Source organism: Rhamphochromis longiceps, linkage group LG19 (genome assembly GCF_057381845.1).
Source record: "Rhamphochromis longiceps isolate RC_006_pf linkage group LG19, R_longiceps_female_GT1.1, whole genome shotgun sequence".
Classification (NCBI taxonomy): domain Eukaryota; kingdom Metazoa; phylum Chordata; class Actinopteri; order Cichliformes; family Cichlidae; genus Rhamphochromis; species Rhamphochromis longiceps.
The window spans coordinates 21,584,695-21,604,701 of NC_140575.1; the positions used below are offsets into that span (position 1 = coordinate 21,584,695).

The 20,007-nt window shown below is 39.4% G+C and overlaps 2 protein-coding genes across 2 annotated transcripts; one reads left to right on the forward strand and one right to left on the reverse strand.

Annotated features, from left to right (window-relative positions):
* Positions 1 to 345: 345 nt before the first annotated feature.
* Positions 346 to 11,555, reverse strand: LOC146646685 (ubiquitin carboxyl-terminal hydrolase 37-like). Its single transcript, XM_085391548.1, has 20 exons — positions 11,424 to 11,555; positions 11,020 to 11,137; positions 7,191 to 7,259; positions 6,914 to 7,091; positions 6,733 to 6,817; positions 5,106 to 5,186; positions 4,852 to 4,907; positions 4,482 to 4,554; positions 4,288 to 4,371; positions 3,727 to 3,782; positions 3,426 to 3,482; positions 3,194 to 3,325; positions 2,979 to 3,102; positions 2,742 to 2,893; positions 2,537 to 2,636; positions 2,320 to 2,396; positions 2,032 to 2,140; positions 1,389 to 1,446; positions 1,062 to 1,219; positions 346 to 975 (listed from the first exon to the last, which is right to left on the reverse strand). Exons 5-20 carry the CDS (start codon positions 6,766 to 6,768, stop codon positions 970 to 972), a joined length of 1,359 nt encoding a protein of 452 aa, XP_085247674.1. The 5' UTR covers positions 6,769 to 6,817; positions 6,914 to 7,091; positions 7,191 to 7,259; positions 11,020 to 11,137; positions 11,424 to 11,555; the 3' UTR covers positions 346 to 969.
* LOC146646686 (MFS-type transporter SLC18B1-like) lies at positions 11,372 to 19,413 on the forward strand. The gene is made up of 14 exons (XM_085391549.1): positions 11,372 to 11,541; positions 11,744 to 11,895; positions 12,432 to 12,527; positions 12,631 to 12,704; positions 13,663 to 13,810; positions 13,978 to 14,134; positions 14,257 to 14,393; positions 14,486 to 14,587; positions 14,675 to 14,766; positions 15,861 to 15,956; positions 16,074 to 16,148; positions 16,231 to 16,324; positions 16,395 to 16,444; positions 17,497 to 19,413. Exons 1-14 carry the CDS (start codon positions 11,511 to 11,513, stop codon positions 17,543 to 17,545), a joined length of 1,353 nt encoding a protein of 450 aa, XP_085247675.1. The 5' UTR covers positions 11,372 to 11,510; the 3' UTR covers positions 17,546 to 19,413.
* The last annotated feature ends 594 nt before the right edge of the window (positions 19,414 to 20,007 follow it).

The window sequence follows — 20,007 nt, forward strand, 5'->3', positions numbered from 1 at the left end:
AGGGAATATTTGTCTGAAAACTTAAACTGAACTCCAAGGGTACCATCTTTACCTGAGTGAATCAGTTTGTTGAACAATCTAAATGATTCAGAAACTTCTGTGACATCAACTTAACTAAGGCTCATTACAAATTTCACAAAACACTGCTGAATACTTTTAATATTTTTTTATTAGTTATTTTTGTTTTTGTTGTTATTTTGATTTTAATCAAACAAAATAAAATAAAGAATTAAATCATTTCTTTGTTTTTTTAATTTTATTTATTTTACAAATAAATTAATAATAACAACAAATTAGTGCTGTCAGCGTAAACGTCATTGGGTAAAATGACGTTAACACTGACAGCACTAATTTGTTGTTTCCAGAGAGCAAGCCAAACACTGGTCCAGAAAAGGACGATCTCTAGTAGTGCTGCACTACTAGTAGATTTTGTTTTAACCTCCTAGGACCTGGTGTCCACATATGTAGACATAACATTTTGGGTTGTCTAGACCAAAATACAAAATTTTGCTCTTCAAAAACCTGATATCCACTTATGAGGGAGGACATTACACTGCCACTGTTCAATCGAAATTTAAAATGAATGTCCTCATATGTGGATCTCATTCTTTTGAGAAACAAAAAAAAGATAGTCCGAATCTGATGTCTTTGTTTTTACATTCATCAGGTCCCAATCAACCCAAATGGCACAGAGAAATTAAAAATGCATGCCATGAAAGTTCAGGTCTTAGGAGGTTAAAAATGTCCCTGCTGATGAGACCAGTGAATGTGGGGCGACGGTGGCAAGAAAAAACTCCCTCCTGGAGGAAGAAATCTTGGGAGGACCAGGCTCTCTGGGAGGACCCTTCCTCCTGAGGGCAATACTTACCTATACTTGTCCTCCAGTGTGCGATGGTGGGCTGGGACGACTGCTTTTCCTTCTCAGCATGATGATGACCTTAACTTCCTTCCTTCCTTCCATTTCCTGTTTCAGAACTGAGAACGAAGACAAAACTGGTTAACAAGGTAACAGGACATTTAAAAATTCTCTCACTTCAGGATGAGATGCTGTGTCTTCTTACGTTTCTCTTGTAAAACAGGATGTAGGCCGATTGCTGCTGTTCCTCACAAACTGCAGATCCAGTTGTGTGGAGCACCTGTGCGTCATTATAGGTGAGCCAGCGATCTGATGTAGAGTGCTGACTCTCCTCAGGATGGACAGAACTACAGATGTAGTGTCCTGAAATCACATTAAGACAAATGAATCCAACTTCTGGAAGTCAACTGATTCAAGCAAACAGTGATTTTGACTTAGTGCTTCTTAGAACATCAAAAGCTTTTGTGTGTGAGTCCTTCACTGAAAAGTAGCAAGTTTTCATTTTCTGTTTGTCACAAGTCTGTTGTTTTACCTGACTCTGTGCCTCCATAATGACTGATGCTGCTGACAAGACTATAACAGCCACCACCCTGAGAAGGAACAAATCCAAAGAGTGTTAGTTTCATAAAGTCTCACATCAGTGCCATAATTAAGCTGATTTGCTGAGGCTACGTCCACACTCGTTTTCTCTCCACTTTGACCTCCCGTCCACACTGAGACGGCGTTTTCCTCAAGGAAAAACACAGCATCTTGAAAACGCTCTCGAAAACGCATACATTTCAAAACGGAGTTGTCCCGTCGCAGTGTGGACACTTGAAAACGCAGACTTTCTAAAACGATGACGCATTTTAGTCATGTGATGCAGTCATGTGAGCAATTAAACAAAGATAAACTGAGTGCATTATACAGCAGTTGTTTTGATTGCTCTCAACTTTGACAGCCCTAAAAAAGATTAATATCAGTTTGTACATGCTCCGGATAGCTTTTCTTCAAATTCTGTAATTCTCACTCACTTTTGCGCATGCGCAGGACTGGAACGTAAGCGTTTTCGGCCGTTTCAATGCAGACGCACAACTATTTGAAAATGACTGAAAACGCTAGTGTGGACACGGAGTTTTCAAATCTATCCGGGCTAGTGTGGACGTAGCCTGAGACGTTCTGCAGTCTGTTTTTACCTGATTGGATGACACCACCAAGTCCCTCTGCAGCCTGACGGGGTCATCCACCTTCTTAATGTTGTAGGTTTGTGTAAAGCCAAACCTCTTCAGATGCAAGATCAGGACTCTGGCAGAAAAGAAAAAAAAAACACAAACAAGGTAGAAAATAAGAAGAATGAGTGTCAAACACAAACAGAAGATGGGAGAAAACGACTGCTCAAATATTGTCTCGAAAAACTCTGATATTTGATGCGCCACAGTTTGGAAACCTGGTCAGTCGATCAAATCTGATGTGACCTTACTCACCTTGGCAGTGTATCAAAAGACGACTTCAGTTCTGAGGCCGTCCCTCCACAATCACAGCGAAATTCTATTTCTTGTTCCTGAACAACAGCACAGAGAAAACAGGCTTTATGGTAGAAAGAAATCTCAACATATGCACACACACATACACACAAACACTAACAAAAAAGGTGTGTTAAGATCGCTGATACGACAACTCTATTGGAATTTGTGATCTTACCTTCAAGTATGTCTCTAACATGTTTATAATAGACCCCTCTGGAACAAGGTCAAGAGACAAGCTGGTGAATTCCTCTTGCTGTGTTGATTGGTGACCGCAGCTACACATTTCAGGAGTAACGTAGTTAAAGTAAAGATCAGGTACGTGGAAAAGAGGTATATGAAAATATTGCAACCAGCTCTGCGTTTCTGAAAGACAGGCTTACCTCTTGCATGTCCTCATGTTTTCCATTTTAAAAATGTGATGCTCTTCTACTGGGCAGGTATAACTTTGGCCCAGGAGAGCTGCGTTCCTCTCCAGGTGAGGTGTGAGCCTTTTGACCTCATTGAGGAACAATGTTAGGAATTCATGAGCATCCTGAAAGAAAAGCAGAGAGATTTAAAACAGTACATCAAAATCAGAAGGTAAAGCAAAAAACGAAATGTCCAAATAGCTGACGCACTTTCTGTGCACTGCCGGTGTATTCAGGAGCTTGACTGCTGAATGCCTTCTTAAAAGCTCTTAGGTGGTGATCTTTAAGGCCATAATCTGTTGACTCATGACAGTCCCTGACATCAATAAGCCTTCTGTAGAAAGGAAGGGTAAACAGACATTTCTGCTGTTAGATCTCTTTGTTCTTCAGGTTTTTGAAGAAAGTAGAAGGTTGACGTAGCGCACCTTAAGAGCTGAGCTTCTGGATCTGTGCTCCACAAAACCCCCTGACGCCTGATGTCTCTTATGAACTCCTCAATGTTGAGGAGGCTCTGCAGGCAGGAGTTCATGTAGCAGGTGTTTCCGATGTTTGGAAACCTGACACACACGCGCAACGTTTACAGTATCAGTGTAAAATAATTCATTTTCTCCACTTTGACAAAGTGAGCTTTGGTCTTTGTGCACCACGTGTACTCACCCGAAGCAGTCTATAGTCCCAGTTTGACTTTCTATTTTTTTCCCACCGCATGCTACACTGCTCCAAAAAGGTAAAAACACAAACACAAAATTAGGAAAGATGTCAAGATTCTGAGCAGTGTATGTGCATGTATGCATGAGCTTTGAAGTTGAAACATTTTGGAGGACGTCCAAAAGTAGTAAAAAAGATGTAAATACACAAGGTGGAAGAAAAATGCCAATAAAAGGGAAATAAAACAGCTCCAACTAAACCACTGCTATAAATATCTCCAGCAGCATTAAAGAGTGGCGCATTTCTTTACCTCTGATGAGACGTAGAAGGAATTTCCTTCTCTGCCACATTTTGTTTGTGTAATTTCTGTTTAGAAACAAGAAAACCAACATCAGTAATGGCATAAAACAAACATACCAAGGGAGTCTCTCCATGAAAAGTGTCCAGTTAGAAAATTTGGTATTATTTCATATTATTTATCACTTTAGTGAGCTGTCAGCTCATGAAGCAGATATATAGGAATATCTTTAAATAAAATAAAAACAATTTATTCATGCTTTAAATTGAGTTTTAAAGTTTGTCCTATGAAATACAAAATCCTTCATTTGGTTCTGATCAAAATTCAGTTTTTACAGAAATCATCCATGAAGCTTCATTAAAAGATTCAAAAATGCTTATTTACCATAAAAAATATTTAGAGAAACATCCTGCAAGTCTCTTCAAACTTACCTTTCTGTGAAAAAAAAAAAAAACGTTTAAACATCTTTGAACTTAATTTGAGGACATAGATGTGCTAAATTGCTCTTAATTCTTCGCATTTAACTGTGATGAGTAAATGCTTGATGACAGTGACTCTTTCCATAAAACATACCTTCCAGAATTTAAAAAGAAACCAGCGACACTTTTTTTGTGTCTTCACAGTGTTGCTCTCTGCCTCTGCATCGCTGTCAGTTTGCTGCAGAGGACGAACAAACATAAGTTTATTAAAAACAGTAAAGTCACTTTAAATTAACAAGTGCAATTTAAAGAGAATGTGCATTTCATATGTTTTGTGTAAAAGCAAACCGAGGAACAGCAGAGGTGTCTCCATTTTCTCTTCTTCTTTTGACCATTTTCAGCAACACAAGCATCCGGGATGCTGATGAGGACAAAAGTGTAAATGTTATTTTTCAAAGTGGAAATTTTTAACAAGGAGTACATGCTGAGATTGCAGATAAAAATTAATAACTGTAATGGAACAAAATCATGTATTTTGTACATTTACACTCTACATTTTCAAACGCTAATCTCTGAATCAATATAAATTATAGACAAGACTAGAAGTAGTAAAAAAGATGTAAATACAAAACACCAATAAAAGGGAAATAAAACAGCTCCAACTAAACCACTGCTATAAATATCTCCAGCAGCATTAAAGAGTGGCGCATTTCTTTACCTCTGATGAGACGTAGAAGGAATTTCCTTCTCTGCCACGTTTTGTTTGTGCGATTTCTGTTTAGAAACAAGAAAACCAACATCAGTAATGGCATAAAACAAAGTATATGGTAAGAAAATACAATATCCTTCATTTGGATTCAAAATTCAGTTTTTACAGAAATCATCCAAGAAGCTTCCTTAAAAGTTTCAAAAATGCTTATTTACCATAAGAAAATATTCAGAGAAATGTGCTGAGAGTCTCTTCAAACTTACCTTTCTGTGAAAAAGAAGTTTAAACATCTTTGGACTTGATGAGATCACAGCGAAAATCTCCTCAGCTTTGCAAAAGTTCAACTGAAAACAAGCAGTCAAAGGTTGTATATTTATAAACTTTCAGCATAGAACGTTCATACCCTGAACAGCAAACATCAGCATTATGATGTATGGGACTAATTTGCATATTTTGGAATGTATGCTCATTTGAACTGTATGGCACTCGTCTCCAAGCAACTGCTACAAAATACAGGTCAAGTCAAGTGGCTTTTATTGTCATTTTAACCACGTGCAGAGGTACTGTACAGAGTGAAATGAGACAGCGTTCCTCCGAGACCCTGGTGCTATATATGACATATACGGACAAACCCAGGACTACATAAAGTGCAGTGTGCATAAATTGCAAAAATAAACAAGACAAAACAGAGCAAAACTAGACAGAACAGGACGATACAGACACAAGACAATGGAAATGTGCAAAATGCTGCAAAAGTAACTTGGTGTCTGTATGTATGTGTATGAGTGTGAGATACTGCAGATAAGTGCTTGGTAGTGGCGTGTGTGAAGGTGTGCGTGTGCCAGTGCAGTCACGAGTGTTCAGGGGTCTGATGGCTTGTGGGAAGAAACTTTTCCGTAGTTTGGTAGTGAGGGCCCGGATGTTCTGGGACCTCTTTCCAGAAGGCAGCAGGGTGAAGAGTGTGTTTGAAGGCTGTGTGGGGTCCTCCAGCAAGCGGGTGTTATAAGGAGGGGAGAGGGACTCCAATGATCTTCTCAGCTGCTCTCACAATCCGTTGTAGGGTACTGCGATCTAATACGCTGCAGTTACCATACCAGACAGTGATGCAGCTACTTAGGATGCTCTTGTTAGTCCCACTGTAAAAGGTGGTGAGAATGGATGGTGGGAGATGGGCTTTCCTCAGCTTCTGCTTGAAGTAGAGACGCTGCTGGGCCTTCTTGGTTATGGAGCTGGTGTTGAGGGAGCAGGAGAGGTTCTCCGCCAGGTGGACACCAAGAAATCTGGTGCTCTTGACGACCTCCACAGAGGATCCATTCATGTTAAGTGGGCAGTGATCCCACTGTGCTCTGCTGAAGTCAACAATCTCTTTTGTTTTGTCCACGTTCAGAGACAGGTTGTTGACTCTACACCTCTACAGATGGCCCGCAGTGCAACCCTTCAGCTTCCTAGGAGATTCACCTATATACAAATTTAAAGACCTAGGAGACTTACTTCTCGTCACGGAGTTGTAGCATTCACAAGATTTTCAGAAAACTTGAACTCAAGGTCAAGGTCACTGATATTCAAACTGACCCCAGAACTTTAGTAGATGCACCAATGGTATCAATTCAAAATCCTACGCTTCTCGTTCTTGAATTACTGTCTTGACCAAGCTGAGTATACAATTATGAACCAATCATTTTCCATTTTTATTTCACTATCTGTAACTAAGACAAATAAACAGTATTTGGGACACAAGTCACTATTAAAGTGGTTAGTGAGACTCCACATCTGATAACAGTATAACACACTGCTTATTTATGTAAAATTGTCATCAATAAATGTGTTCAAAACAGAAACTACACTGGCTTTAAAAGTTTTTGTTAACTCTGACTACCTGTCTGCTCTTACCAGTTTCTTTTGCTCTCTGCTGTCTTCATCCTCCATCCAACTCTACAGCTATTGTTAGGGATGACATGATGAAACTGAAGGGTGTCTGGGCACCGAAAAAAGAAAAAAAGAGAGAGACTGGATTAGGCTGCAGCTGGCGTGCCATTCTCTCACTTCAGGATGAGATGCTGTGTCTTCTTACGTTAATCTTGTAAAACAGGATGTAGGCTGAGTGCTGCTTTTCCTCACAAGCTGCAGATCCAGTTGTGTGCAGCACCTGTGCGTCATTATAGGTGAGCCAAGGATCTGATGTAGAGTGTGGACTCTCCTCGGGATGGACAGAATTACAGATGCAGCAGCTGTTTCCGATGTATGGAAACCTAACACACAAACAAAAGTTTACAGTATCAGTGTAAAATAATTCATTTTGTCCAGGTTGAGAAGGTGAACTTTGGTCCTTGTGCACCACGTGTACTCACCTGAAGCCGTCTGTAGTCTGAATTTTATTTTCCATTATTTATCCACCGCCCAAATGTTTCACTACGCTACTGCAAAAAGACAAACAAACACACAATTAGACACTGAGCACTGGATGTGCATGTATGCATGAGCTTTGAAGTTTAAACTTTTTTTTATCATCAACAATTTTTATTTATTTCATTTTAAACTTCAATAACAGAGCTTAAGGATAACTACATAAATAAATAGTTTAAAAACAAACAAACAAAAACAAAACAACAACAAAAAACTAAACAAAACAAAGGGAAGTTATCCTATTCTTTCTTCGCACACCAATTCCCACACCACCACTCTGTCATTACTGCTCTGTTCTTCAAGTTACAGAAAGCCAGCTTGTAAAGGGGGACCAAATACAATCATATTGATGCAATTTGTCTAATAAACCATAAGTCACTTTTTCGTAAGACGCCAACTTAGCCATTGTCTTTAGCCACTCTTCATAGGGAGGGGGGGTTCTTTTTCCGCCAATGTCTTAGCAGGACCCATTTGGCCGTAGTAAGAGCCAAAATAATCCATCTTTTTGTATAACTGGAAAAATCTACATCAGAAAGTTCTGTGGTTATACCAAGTATGGACAGTTTTGGTGAGATACCAAATCTCCTTTTTAAAACACTGAAAATTACCTCCATTATATTTTCCCACCAATCCCGAAGTGCCGAACAGCTCCATAAGATATGTAAAATCAAAGCATTTTGACCATCACATCTCCAACATTCGTCCGTAGAGGCCAGGTTCCATTTATACAATTGTTGCGGTGTTCGATGCCACCTATGGATTATCTTAAGTTGAATAAATCTACTGCCTGTTTCTTTATACATAGTATTAATATTTTGAAAACATGAATCCCATTCAACTGAAGATATGTCCAATGCCATGTCCTGGGCCCAGTAGCCCTTAACTTTAAGGAGAGGGTCAGCTGACCGTTCTTGCAATAAGTGATAAATTTTAGAGGTAATGCCTTTACCCAAGGGTGATCTTGAGAGCAGGACTTCCACAGGGCTGCTCACAGGACAACTCAAGGGGGTTCCCAGCCACTTTGATAACGAACTATGTATTTGGACATATCTCCAGAATTGATTACGCTGCAACTTATATAACTCTACAATTTTATCAAAGCTTAAAAAACATTTAGTCCCACAGTCAAATAAATCTGATACATTAAGGATGCCTGCTTTACGCCACTGTAACCAGTCAACCGATGTCCCTCCAATTAAAATTCTTTTATTACTCCATAAGGTTGCCGAAGGTGATTTAATAAAGTCCCAGCGACCTGCCCTATGTAATTTAAACCACAATGTCTTTGCAATTATAGGATGGGTAGTTTTATGACTGGTATCAAACAGCTCCCTCCAAGGAGAAATACCGCCATTAACTTCCGTCTCTATATGGGACCAGATGGGTTTAACTGGTGCAGTAGGTAACCAAGCTCTAAGTTGTTTCGCGTTCATCACCCAATAATACCATTGGAAATTAGGCAATGAAAAACCTCCTTGTTTTGCACTCGCTTGAAGTTTCTTAATACTTAAACGATGCGGTGAGCTATCCCCAAATACGTCAAACCATTCACGGACCACCGAAATTCCCACTGTTTAAATAAAGTATGGGGGCAGTGTCCTGACATAGGCATTGCCTCTGATTTATCCCAGTTGACGCGATACCCTGAAAGCAGCGTAAAGCTTTCTATACATTCTAATAGGGCTGGAATTGACTTCCCAGGCTGGGTCATAAGTAACAACATATCATCTGCATATAATAGAGGCTTATGTTGACTATTACCCATCGAAATTTCAAATATATTTACATTATTTCTCAGTTTTTGTGCCAGAGGCTCTATAGCAATTACAAAAAGACCGGGGCTAAGGGGACAACCCTGTCTTGTGGATCTCTGTAAAAGGAATAGGTCTGATATGAGCCCATTCGTCAATACTCGCGTTGAAGGCGAATCATATAATATCTTTATCCACCTAATAAAATTGTCACCAAAACCAAACTTTTATAATGTCTTAAACAGATAATCCCACTCAACACAATCAAAAGCTTTTGCAGCATCCAGCGATAGGGCCACTGTTGGATATACTGAATCATATACATAATTTTGCAAATTAACCAACCGCCTAATATTATCTGAACCATCGCGGTTTGGAACAAAACCAGATTGGTCTGCATGAATTATTTTCACCATTACTACTTTTAATCGACCCGCTAAGACCTTTGCCAAGATTTTTTGGTCAGAATTCAGCAAAGATATGGCGCGGTAACCACTTGGGTCTAAAGGGTCTTTCCCAGTTTTAAGAATAAATGTTATAAGTCCAGAGTGCATTGACTGAGGTAATGAGCCTACTTTGAACGCCTCATTATAAACATCGAGCAACAGGGGACTTAACATATCCTCAAATGCTCTATAGAAATCCAATGGTAACCCATCTAATCCTGGAGCTTTATTAAGTGGCATACTGTTAATTGCACGGGTAATCTCCTCCACTGTAATTGGAGCATCTATTATCTGCTGGTCAGTAGTAGAAAGCTGTGGCAGGTTTAAATCAGTAAAGAATGCTTCGAATTTCTGTTCATCTAAACTCCCTTGTGTAGAATAAAGATTATTGTAAAAGGCCCTGAATCCATCATTTATATGTCTAAAAGAAGTTAAAATAACCCCATCTGATTGTCGTATGCCTGGGATATGGTTCATACTGTCTTTCTGTTTAAGAGGGTATGCTAATAAACAGAGATGGGCAGTAACGCGTTACTTGTAAAGCGTTACTGTAATCCAATTACTTTTCAAGTGACGAGTAAAGTAAGGCATTACCATTGCAAAAACGGTAATTAGATTACCGTTACTTCCCGCAGGAACGCTGCGTTACTACATTACTAAAACCGTGATTTTTTGCGAGAATGTCTCATGACAGTGACGTAAGCAAGTGCGACGTTCGTGACAACAGCTGTGTGCAGATCAACAATGGATGGACTGCAGGAGAGAGTATGAGCGTGTAGCGTTTAAAGCTTGGAAGTACTGACCTTACTTTAAGTTTGATTCCATAAAAAGTGACAAAAACATTAGTGTCCACTGTGCGTGGGAAGAAAACTTCTTTTTACAGCAAAAAAACCCCCTAAACTTCCAAGCAAGCACCGAGTGCGCTACAACGTAACGGGAAATTCACAGAGAAACTCGCGGATTCTTCCACTGACCGCTGCGGCACACCTGCACCAGGGTAAACCTACGCCTACGCCACTCCTGCTTTACAGGTGAAAATAGAGCAAAAGGACCGCTAGTCTTTGACTTTATTTATTTTCTGCTGTGTTTTACTTGCATTTATTTGAAAGACTGAGTGTAAACACACAAAAAATATATATTTTATGTGCTGGAATGTGCAGAAAATAGGTTTAAATAGGTTTAAAACAAATTTCTTCCAGTCAGAGAATGTTGCATATAATTACATTTTTGCTTGATGCATAAAGTTAAAAGATTAAAACTAATAAAACAAGTTTTAAAAAGAGACTTTTCCATTTGATTACATTTTGTATGATGGATTGTAGAAAAAGTAGAATTGGGCTGAAAGATCTATCGCTTTATCACCTATTCAGGTTGTAAATCGTGTTTTTAAAAAGTAACTAAGTAATTATAAGTAATCAGCAAAGTAACGGGATTACTTTTTTGGGGAAGTAATCAGTAATTAGTTACTGATTACTTTTTTCAAGTAACTTGACCAACACTGTCAGTTACACAGCTCCATTGAAGCCATTCACTGGTTAAATACAAATAACTGTGATTAACTGAAAAAAGCCACTTACGGGGCTGAGTGCTCAGAAAAGCCTGTGGGATAAGCTGCTCAGCCAGAGCACCAGTGAGCTTCAGTCGGGAGAGTGGTGACAGGAGAGATGGAGGTGGGAGTGAGGCATTTAATCCTGTCTGTAAAATAAATATAACAACACTTAAGTAACTTGCATAATAATTCAAAATGGCAATAATTTAATAGATTATTGAATTATTTGCTCATGCTAAAGTCAACATAGAAAGACTACATATTTCTACATATATCTGGTTTACTTTAATCTGCCAGACTGCGGAGGGCAGTAATGGGATGGGACTAACTTAGTTATTACTTAGAAGAAGAAGAGGGTTAGTCTGGAAGTGTTGGGTAGTCCATGCTCATGATTGTTTTCACCTAGCGGAGGAAGCTGTCAAAAGTATTTACTTGTCAGGATTTATCCTCTGCTCTTTCAGTTGTTCTGTCACCGTCTGTATTTCTCAGCCACTGGATACAGACCCCTGAATATTGAAAATGGATCAACATGCCGATCCTCCGACGAGAGGTTTGTGACCTTTGTACCCTGTGGAAATTAAATTACTGTGTAAAATAAACTGAGAAGTGTTGGCAGATACTCAGCTCAACATAGCTGACCTTTTGACTTTTTTCCTTATCTCTGTCAAAAGTTTAACCGCAAACTTTATATTCTTTCAACTCAGCGTGGCCTAATCTCATTATTCATGTTTCTCTTCCCGTTTTCTCTTCAGATAACAACACAGATAACAACACCACAGCTGAATCAACAGATCCTCCTCACAGGTTCACAAGAAAAGAGATTCTCACCTTAATATCAGTGGCATCTGTCAACTTTGGCTCTATGATTTGCTACTCAATATTGGGCCCATTTTTTCCCACCGAGGTAAGCTCAAGGAAGCCAGCATCATAGGGTACAAATCACATGTTACAGCACAAGAGGTTAAAGGTTCAAGATAATAAAAACTTTAAAAAACTTAGCTTATGAATGCAGCTTTTGACTGAAGAAATAAAACACGTTCTCTCATACATGCAAGTCATATATCTGCAAACAAATCTTTTCTAGCCAGAGGAAACTGGGAACAAGCATCTCCTTCTACTAAAATGTATTTGTGCTCCCATGTAGTTGTACAGTTCACAGGTTAGACTATTGTTCACCTTAAGAACTCAGTAATGTCTTCTGAAGGGAATGAATGACTAGTCATGCGCTACCAACAGACATCCTCCCTGAAGGCCAGTGAAGACTGGCTCTTTTGTAATCAGCCGTTCAACTTAAGGTCTGTCATGAGCTAGAAATGCAAATGTTGGAAAAGAGTGGCACAACAAGCTGGCTAGTTAAAAAGACATTATATTATCCTTGCTGTTTTTGTTGTTGTTATATAGATCCCCTAACTTTATCTGTTGTCCTGTTTTAATATTTAGGCAGTAAAGAAAGGAGCCAGTCAGACTGTAGTTGGTCTCATATTTGGGTGTTATGCTGTCTCCAATTTAATTAGTTCATTGATATTGGGAAAATATGTAAGTATACACTTTAACTTCATGCCATATGCATGGCAATTTGGAGCACAGGTGTAACCAAAGAGTCTGTAACAGTGCAACTGACCCATTCTTTGTGTATCAGATTGTCCAGATTGGTGCAAAGTTCATGCTTATTGCAGGACTTTTTGTATCATCGTGCTGCACTATTATATTTGGGTAAGTGATCTGTGTTTCGTGTTAACTATGATAATGATAAAATTGGAAAAAATCCAGAATCTCATTGTGACAAAAGGACCCAACAACTCCAAGGATCATGCTGACGTTCTGTCACTTTATTTGTTTTACACACACCTTTTCAGTGTGCTTTTGGAGTTCGCTTTTCAGCATGACTCAGCGAGTTGCTGCTGCTGCTTCTGCTCTCCGACTCTCCACACAGCGTGCTGCTTAAATAGGGGAGGCATGATTAAACAGTGGTTACCAGCTGTCAGCCATCCTCCCCTGGCACTGCCTCCTGAACCTGCTGCTCTATCCCTCTTCAGTAGCCGAAAAACAAACAGCACCCCCGCCACACTCCCACAAATTTCCTGAAAATACCAAACTAACAATGAATTTATTCATGTAAAAAATAATGTTTTGTGCTAAATAAACAAAATTAAAACAGCTGTGTAGCAGGCAGATTGTGGAAACAAATACAAAACTTGGGAAGTAAGGCGTAAACTCAAAATATAGCTTTAATGTTGCCCACTCATAAGGACACAAAAGGTTCAAGATAAACCATGACAGAAAATATAACAAAGTTCATGGGGAAAGATGATACGACAACACAGAAAGAATAAGACAAGAAAGACAAGACTGGAGGAACAGAATCAAAAGGAGATGAATGAACTTGGAGAACTGAAGGTATATAAAAAAGGAACTTATATGAAGCGTCAGGACATAAACAGGACACATAAAAACAAAGAAATCACAATGTGAATAGAAAGCTAGATTCCATGAATACAGAACCCTAATCCAAACATAACCCATAATACAAAATGAGAAAGAACCCCTCTGGGGCCAAGGCCCAGAGACCATGGCACAATCACCTTTGTTTCAGATCACACGCAGTTCCTCTGAGCTTCTTTATTTCATCTGCATTTCCTTTAATCTTGGCTGGCTCTTGTCTTCTTTGCAGATTTCTTGATCGGGCTCCTGCAGGACCTATATTCATCAGTCTGTGCTTTGTTGTGAGGTCGCTTGATGCTGTCGGCTTTGGCGCTGCTACAATGTCTGCTTTCGCCATCACAGCACAAATATTCCCAAACAATGTGGCAACTGTTCTGGTGAGGGTGGACAAACTTGTCAGACTGGCATGCTGTTTAGACATTAGAATCACGAGAAAACAGAAACTATAGGTTTAAGTTGTTATGTATCTCCAGAAAACAACTGGCTCTTGGCTATGGTGTAAGAAATTCCCACAGCATAGTAATCTGGGTCACTACTGTTTTAGGGTATTTTGGAGATTTTTGCAGGACTCGGCCTTATCCTGGGACCACCACTGGGAGGGTGGCTCTACCAGACTTTTGGATACAATGTCCCTTTTTTAAGTCTTGGATGCTTGCTGTTGATTATGGTTCCTTTCAACATTTACGTCCTGCCGTCCATTGGTATGTAACACTTGAGATTTAGGTGTATTGTTTGGGTTTATTATTTAAAAATTGCCATTTTGTGTTTTTTCATTTTTCTCACATTATAACTGAGCTGTAATTTTGTGCTTCCCTCCTCTCAGAGGCAGTCCCATCGAAGGATTCATTCTTTCGACTACTCACCCACGTGAAAACAATCCTGGTTTGCTACGTGGTATTCACTCTCAGTGCAGGTGTGGGCTTTTTGGATGCCACTTTGTCACTGTTTGCTATTAACAGGGTAATGATATCCTTTATGATAAAGTTAGCTTACGTTTCCTAGAGTTTTTGTGCATTCCTTGAACAACTTTTTTTCCTATCCATCATCCTTAGTTTGGTCTCTCAAATGGCTACGTGGGACTAATAATGCTTGGTTTGCCTTTAGTGTATATTCTGGCATCACCGCTGATTGGGTATTTCACAGATAAATATCCTGTATGTATCCAAGAAATCAAAATCATTAAATGTGTATAATTATCTTTTTTCTTTTCTTTTTAAATAAAATTTGATCTTGTGCACCAGGCCACTAGGATCACTTTCTTGGTGACAGGCGGCATCGCTGCTACAATTGGCTTCTGTCTTCTTGGTCCCGCCCCTTTTCTTCACATCCAGAGGTTAGTGTGGGATTCAGGTAAAACTAACACTTCTGTATTTTAAAATGATGGACATTTTAAGAAATATGTCTATCCCCCTCTGAGCCAAGAGTCATATCTAACGTCATTTTTACAATGTCTAATTCCAGGAAATAATTGCACCTGCCAGGTAACAGTCACACTGTGAATAAGTGTCTTAAACCCTTAATATTTTTCACGGGTAACAGGGAGCGACTCCTGTGGTAGCAAAAAAGAAAGCCCATTGTGAGGAATAAACTCTACTTTAAATGTTATTATATAACACTAAATATTGTGCTAATTACTTTAGGGTCTCAATTTCCAGGTTTAAGTTTAATATTGGTTACATGTCCCAGAGTAACTGGCACCTTGACCAGACACTTTTGGCAGCCATCAACAAGCTTTAGGCATATTTCAAGTTGCATATTTGACCAATATTTTGAAGGCGTTGATTTTGGAGCACGAGCTTCTTTCTAGGTGATTTAAAGCTTGTTTCACCGCAGATGCTGGTGTTTCAGGAGTTTCTAGTTAATGGCATGTTTGAGCCTTGGTTCCTGGGCTGTTCATGAACATCCTAACCAATTTCCTCTCAACTAAAGGTGACAGTTTGGGTCTTCTTCCAGACCTTGGCAAAGTGGTGACATATTTTGATAAGAGACCTTTCCACCTTGTGTAAATCTTCAACTCTCCTTGTTAGATGTCACTGAGTTCCTTGGACTTGCCATTGTTCTGAGTATTGGTCAGTGCTTCTCACCGCTCTCCTTCTGTCACAAATCACCCCCTAAAACTCCTTTCCACCACTCCCTCCTGTCTGTACTCTCTTCTTCATTGTGCATTGCTTTGGATGGTTGAATCCAGGTATTTAAATTCATTCACCTTCACTGCCTCTGCTCTTGGCAACTTCACTATTATGTCTGTCTTCCTATCATTGACACATAGGTCGGTTACTTTGGATGGTTAAGCCCTGGTATTTAAAATCTACACCGCTGCAAGGGGAGTGGGACATGTTGCCTCGACAAGTCATATACTGAATTAATCCCTTTGCCTTAAAAAGCCAAACTTCTGTATCCTTTTTTTGTTTTGTTTTTTACATTTAGTCAGCTGTGGTTGCTGGTCGTCATGCTTGGTCTAATTGGGCTTTCTCTGGCAATAAGTGTAATCCCCATATTCCCTGAGCTCATTTCATGTGCACAGTGAGTTGCTTCACATAATGCTCAACATTCATGAACTACAGTTTGTTTTTTGTGGGGTTTTTTTCATAAATATGGCTGGATGAAACAAATATTCTACAATTTAGTTTTTCCTCATAGTGAAATAGGATTTGAAGAGGGGCTAAGTACACTTGGAATGGTGTCTGGGTTATATGAAGCAGTGTGGTGCACTGGGTGAGTCCCTAATTTATCTCTTTTCTGGCATTTAGCTTTTTAGTGCCGTGATTTTTGCTCTAATTTTGTGCTCGTTTTTAAGGACGTTTTATGGCCCCATTGTGGGAGGAATTATTGTTCAACAGCTCTGCTTTGAATGGGCTGCTGTAGTTCAAGGAGCGTTGGCATTTTTGGGTGTAAGTATCAGTGGCTGCAGCGTTTAGATATTTTATGTCAATACAATGTTAATGATCACTCTGTCCTCAGGCATTTCTCATCTTCATGTATTCTCTCTGTCAACGGACAAAACGACAAAGGTAGGCCTAAACTTTAAATGAACATAATAAGTTCTTTCATAGTATTCATTTCGTTTCTCACTATGGGAACGCCTTCTATGTGACCTCATCAGAAGCTGAAATGCCATTACGTTAGCTCTTACAGGCTTTTTAAGTGACGCTCATGTCAGGAGGGGCTGGGGCCTCCCCATATAATAGACTGACATAGTGTCAGATGTCATTCAAAAACTCTTCTCACTTCTTACAGAAGTCTGTCGATAACTGTGCTGTTGGGTTTAAGCTAAACTCTCCACTGTCCTTGCAGCAGATTTTCTGTCCAGGGGCAACCCACTGAACGCAGACTAGAGGCTTCAACCCTCCGCTATACTTTCCCACCAGTGGCCCTCCTGACAGCCCTGTGCTGGGAAGAGAAACATTGACTGGCTGAGATTTTTTTAGCTGCTTTCCAGCCCATCTTGACCTCATCTTCATCCCAAAGGTTATCAGTACATGTTCCCCAATAGTATTGCCTGACTTTTACCAGCTGGCCTCCATGCACATTCCACTAGGGGCCTGGCTACCTTATAGGCTCTAAGGGAGTTTTATCCAGGAGGTGTGTGCAACTCCATGCTGGGCCTCATCTCACACATTTGTTAGGTTTTATAAGCTAGATGTGACAGCGCCTAACCTAGCGCATTCAGTCCTCAGTACAGGTTCTTTGTTCACCAAACAAATGCTTTGAAAAAGAACTTAAGGTTATGTATATAACCCTGGTTCTCCAAGTAGCATGAGTGTCTCACCAGACCATTCTCTCTATAAAAAATGAAAAGGTGGGCTTGTTTTGAATGACATGTGACACTATTTCAGCCTATTATATATGGAGGCCATGGCCCCTCCTGACATAGGTAGGTGGCATTTGAGCTTCTGATGAGGTTCTACAGGAGGCGTTCCCATAGTGGGACACTCATTTGTGCTACTCAGAGGTTATACATGTATAACCTCAAGATCTGTGATTTATTCTAAATAGATTTCTTTTTTTAACGTCTGCAACAACAGCAAAAATTGTACCTCTTTTTTTAACTTTTACATTTCAGGGTCCAAGAAAACAACCAACAAGCAGATGAAAGAACCCCTCTCCTATGATCCTGTGTTCCAGCTCCAAGTTACACAACTTTTTAAACATCTTATCAGTCATTATTTGTTATCAAGCTGATATTGTTTTAATGTTGTGTCTTTTAGTTATTTTTATCTGGTCCTAGGGCATGTGCTATAGTGGGAATTCCCTGAGAGGTATTTTAAGAAAAAAGCTAGATACATTCATGGAGTGGGTCCAGCTGCATTCCCAACGGGTTCCCAGATATATTTGAGCATTTATTTGGGGAGCAACATGCACATTAAAATTTAAACAATAAGTTAGGATCCCATGCAGGTATCCACAAACACCTGCCAAAGTACTTTAAACTGCCTTGTAATAGTTTCTCCAACACTGCCATGATGACTCACACAATAACACCAGCCACCCACAGTTTGGTTAGTAAGAATGAGTTTTTATGGCCAATGGCTTAAAAGTAAAGCAGTGCAAGTTATACAGGTCAATATGAACCTTTCATACTGTGCTAATTCTTCAAACAGGGAATTTATTGCAGATTTCACTGCAGTTAGAAATGTTGAATGTTTTACCTTCTTTTCTGCCAGCATTATAGATTTATTTAACACTGATATTGAGGTTTTTTCACTAATTTTTTGTACATTAGCATTCAAATGTGACAATGTAAGGGACTGCAAAGACTGCTTATTATAAAGATGGAAATAAAACTATAAAGGAATTTGTTTATGTTGTGAAGAAATATATATATATATATATATATATATATATATATATATATATATATATATATATATATATTTTAGGGGTGCAACGATACACATAATTCACGGTTCGGTTCGGTTCGATACTTTGGTGTCACGGTTCGATATTTTTTCGATACAAAAAAAATGTTCATGCCTTCTTAATTTGTCATTTATTAAAATTATAAATATATATTTTAACTCAAAAGTACAGTTTTTAAATTTAACCCTAACCCTTGTACATGTTTTTTATTTTGACAGCGAATGCGCACCTGCGGACCACTTATGTGCAGCCCTGGTTATTTAGCTCGTCATATTGCAGCCACAGAAATTCTTTTGTCCATGAAACCATAAAGCTGCACTTTCTTTTTGCCTTATAGTCTGATTTGTCATAACTTCTCCGTTTTGTGGTAAGCTTTTCTTTGGCTGTCACTTCTTCACCCTGACCTGTCTTATTTGGCTCAGCAGAACTGAAATGCTTTTACACACTCACTCACATAAGCTCAGCGATTCTCTGCGCGATCAACCTCTCACATGTTTAAGCTGCGGGAGATTTCACTTGTCATGTTTGCATAGTAAGCTAACGATTAATAAGACGATGTCAGAGGAATTGGTGCACAAATTATCATCACTCACAGATCAGTGCTGTCGCTCTCTATACACAGTTCGCACGATTGCAAAGTGAAAGCAAAAAAACAAGCGCAAATTCAAACGCGATTTCAATATGTCACATATTGACAGTGGCTCACCGATGCCAATGACATAATTACCCAGCTACATTTCCGAAAGAATGCAAAAGCATTGACATATATTTTTCTTCCTACAATAGCCCGACTGGAAAAATCGCTAGCTCCGGGACGTCGGGCTAGCGATATTGCAAGCCCTGTATCTGATTGAGGAATCACTCATCTTTGGAAAAGAGAGTTTATTACAGAGAAATGTCTCTTTCCAAAATAAAAGCTATACTATCCGCTTCTTCTGGGCTATATTCTCAGCAGCATAAGGAGAATCATGTGCTAACAGCTGTCTAAATGACTCGGCTAAAGTTAGTAGCATGCTTGTTGTTTTTGTCTTTGCACTAGGATGATGTCGGCGTAAATGTGCAGTCATATTCGTTGTGTTCCCACTAGTGCTTTCAGGTTAATCTCGTTGAAATGACCTTAACGCCGCAACACGGCAAATCTCCGTTAACGAGCTACCGCCGATCGCCCGTGCATGGGGCTAGACGGCCAACACGTTAACGAGCTAACTGTGCTAACACACTAGTTCCCACCCATGTAATTGAGCATTGTGTGGCACATCCAACATACTGTTTTACTTTAGTCCATGACTCGCTTACCTTCAGGGTCATACGCCACATGAAAACCAAAATAATTCCAAACACCACATCTGAATGAGGGTGGGGGAGGTGCCCTGCGCTCTTCCTTCTGACGATGCTGTCTGTGTTGAGCGCTCAGTGGATCTGCGCTTGACAGTGCAGCCTAGGCGGAGTAGTCGAACGCAGATTCACTGAGCGCTCAACACAGACAGCATCGTCAGAAGGAAAGTTGATAAAATAAATTACAAATGTTGTATTGTTCGATACATATGCGTACCGAACCGAAAGCACTGTATCGAACGGTTCAATATCGATACGAATATCGTTGCACCCCTAATATATATATATATATATATATATATATATATATATATACATACATATACACACATATATATATATACACATACACACATATATATATATATATATATACACA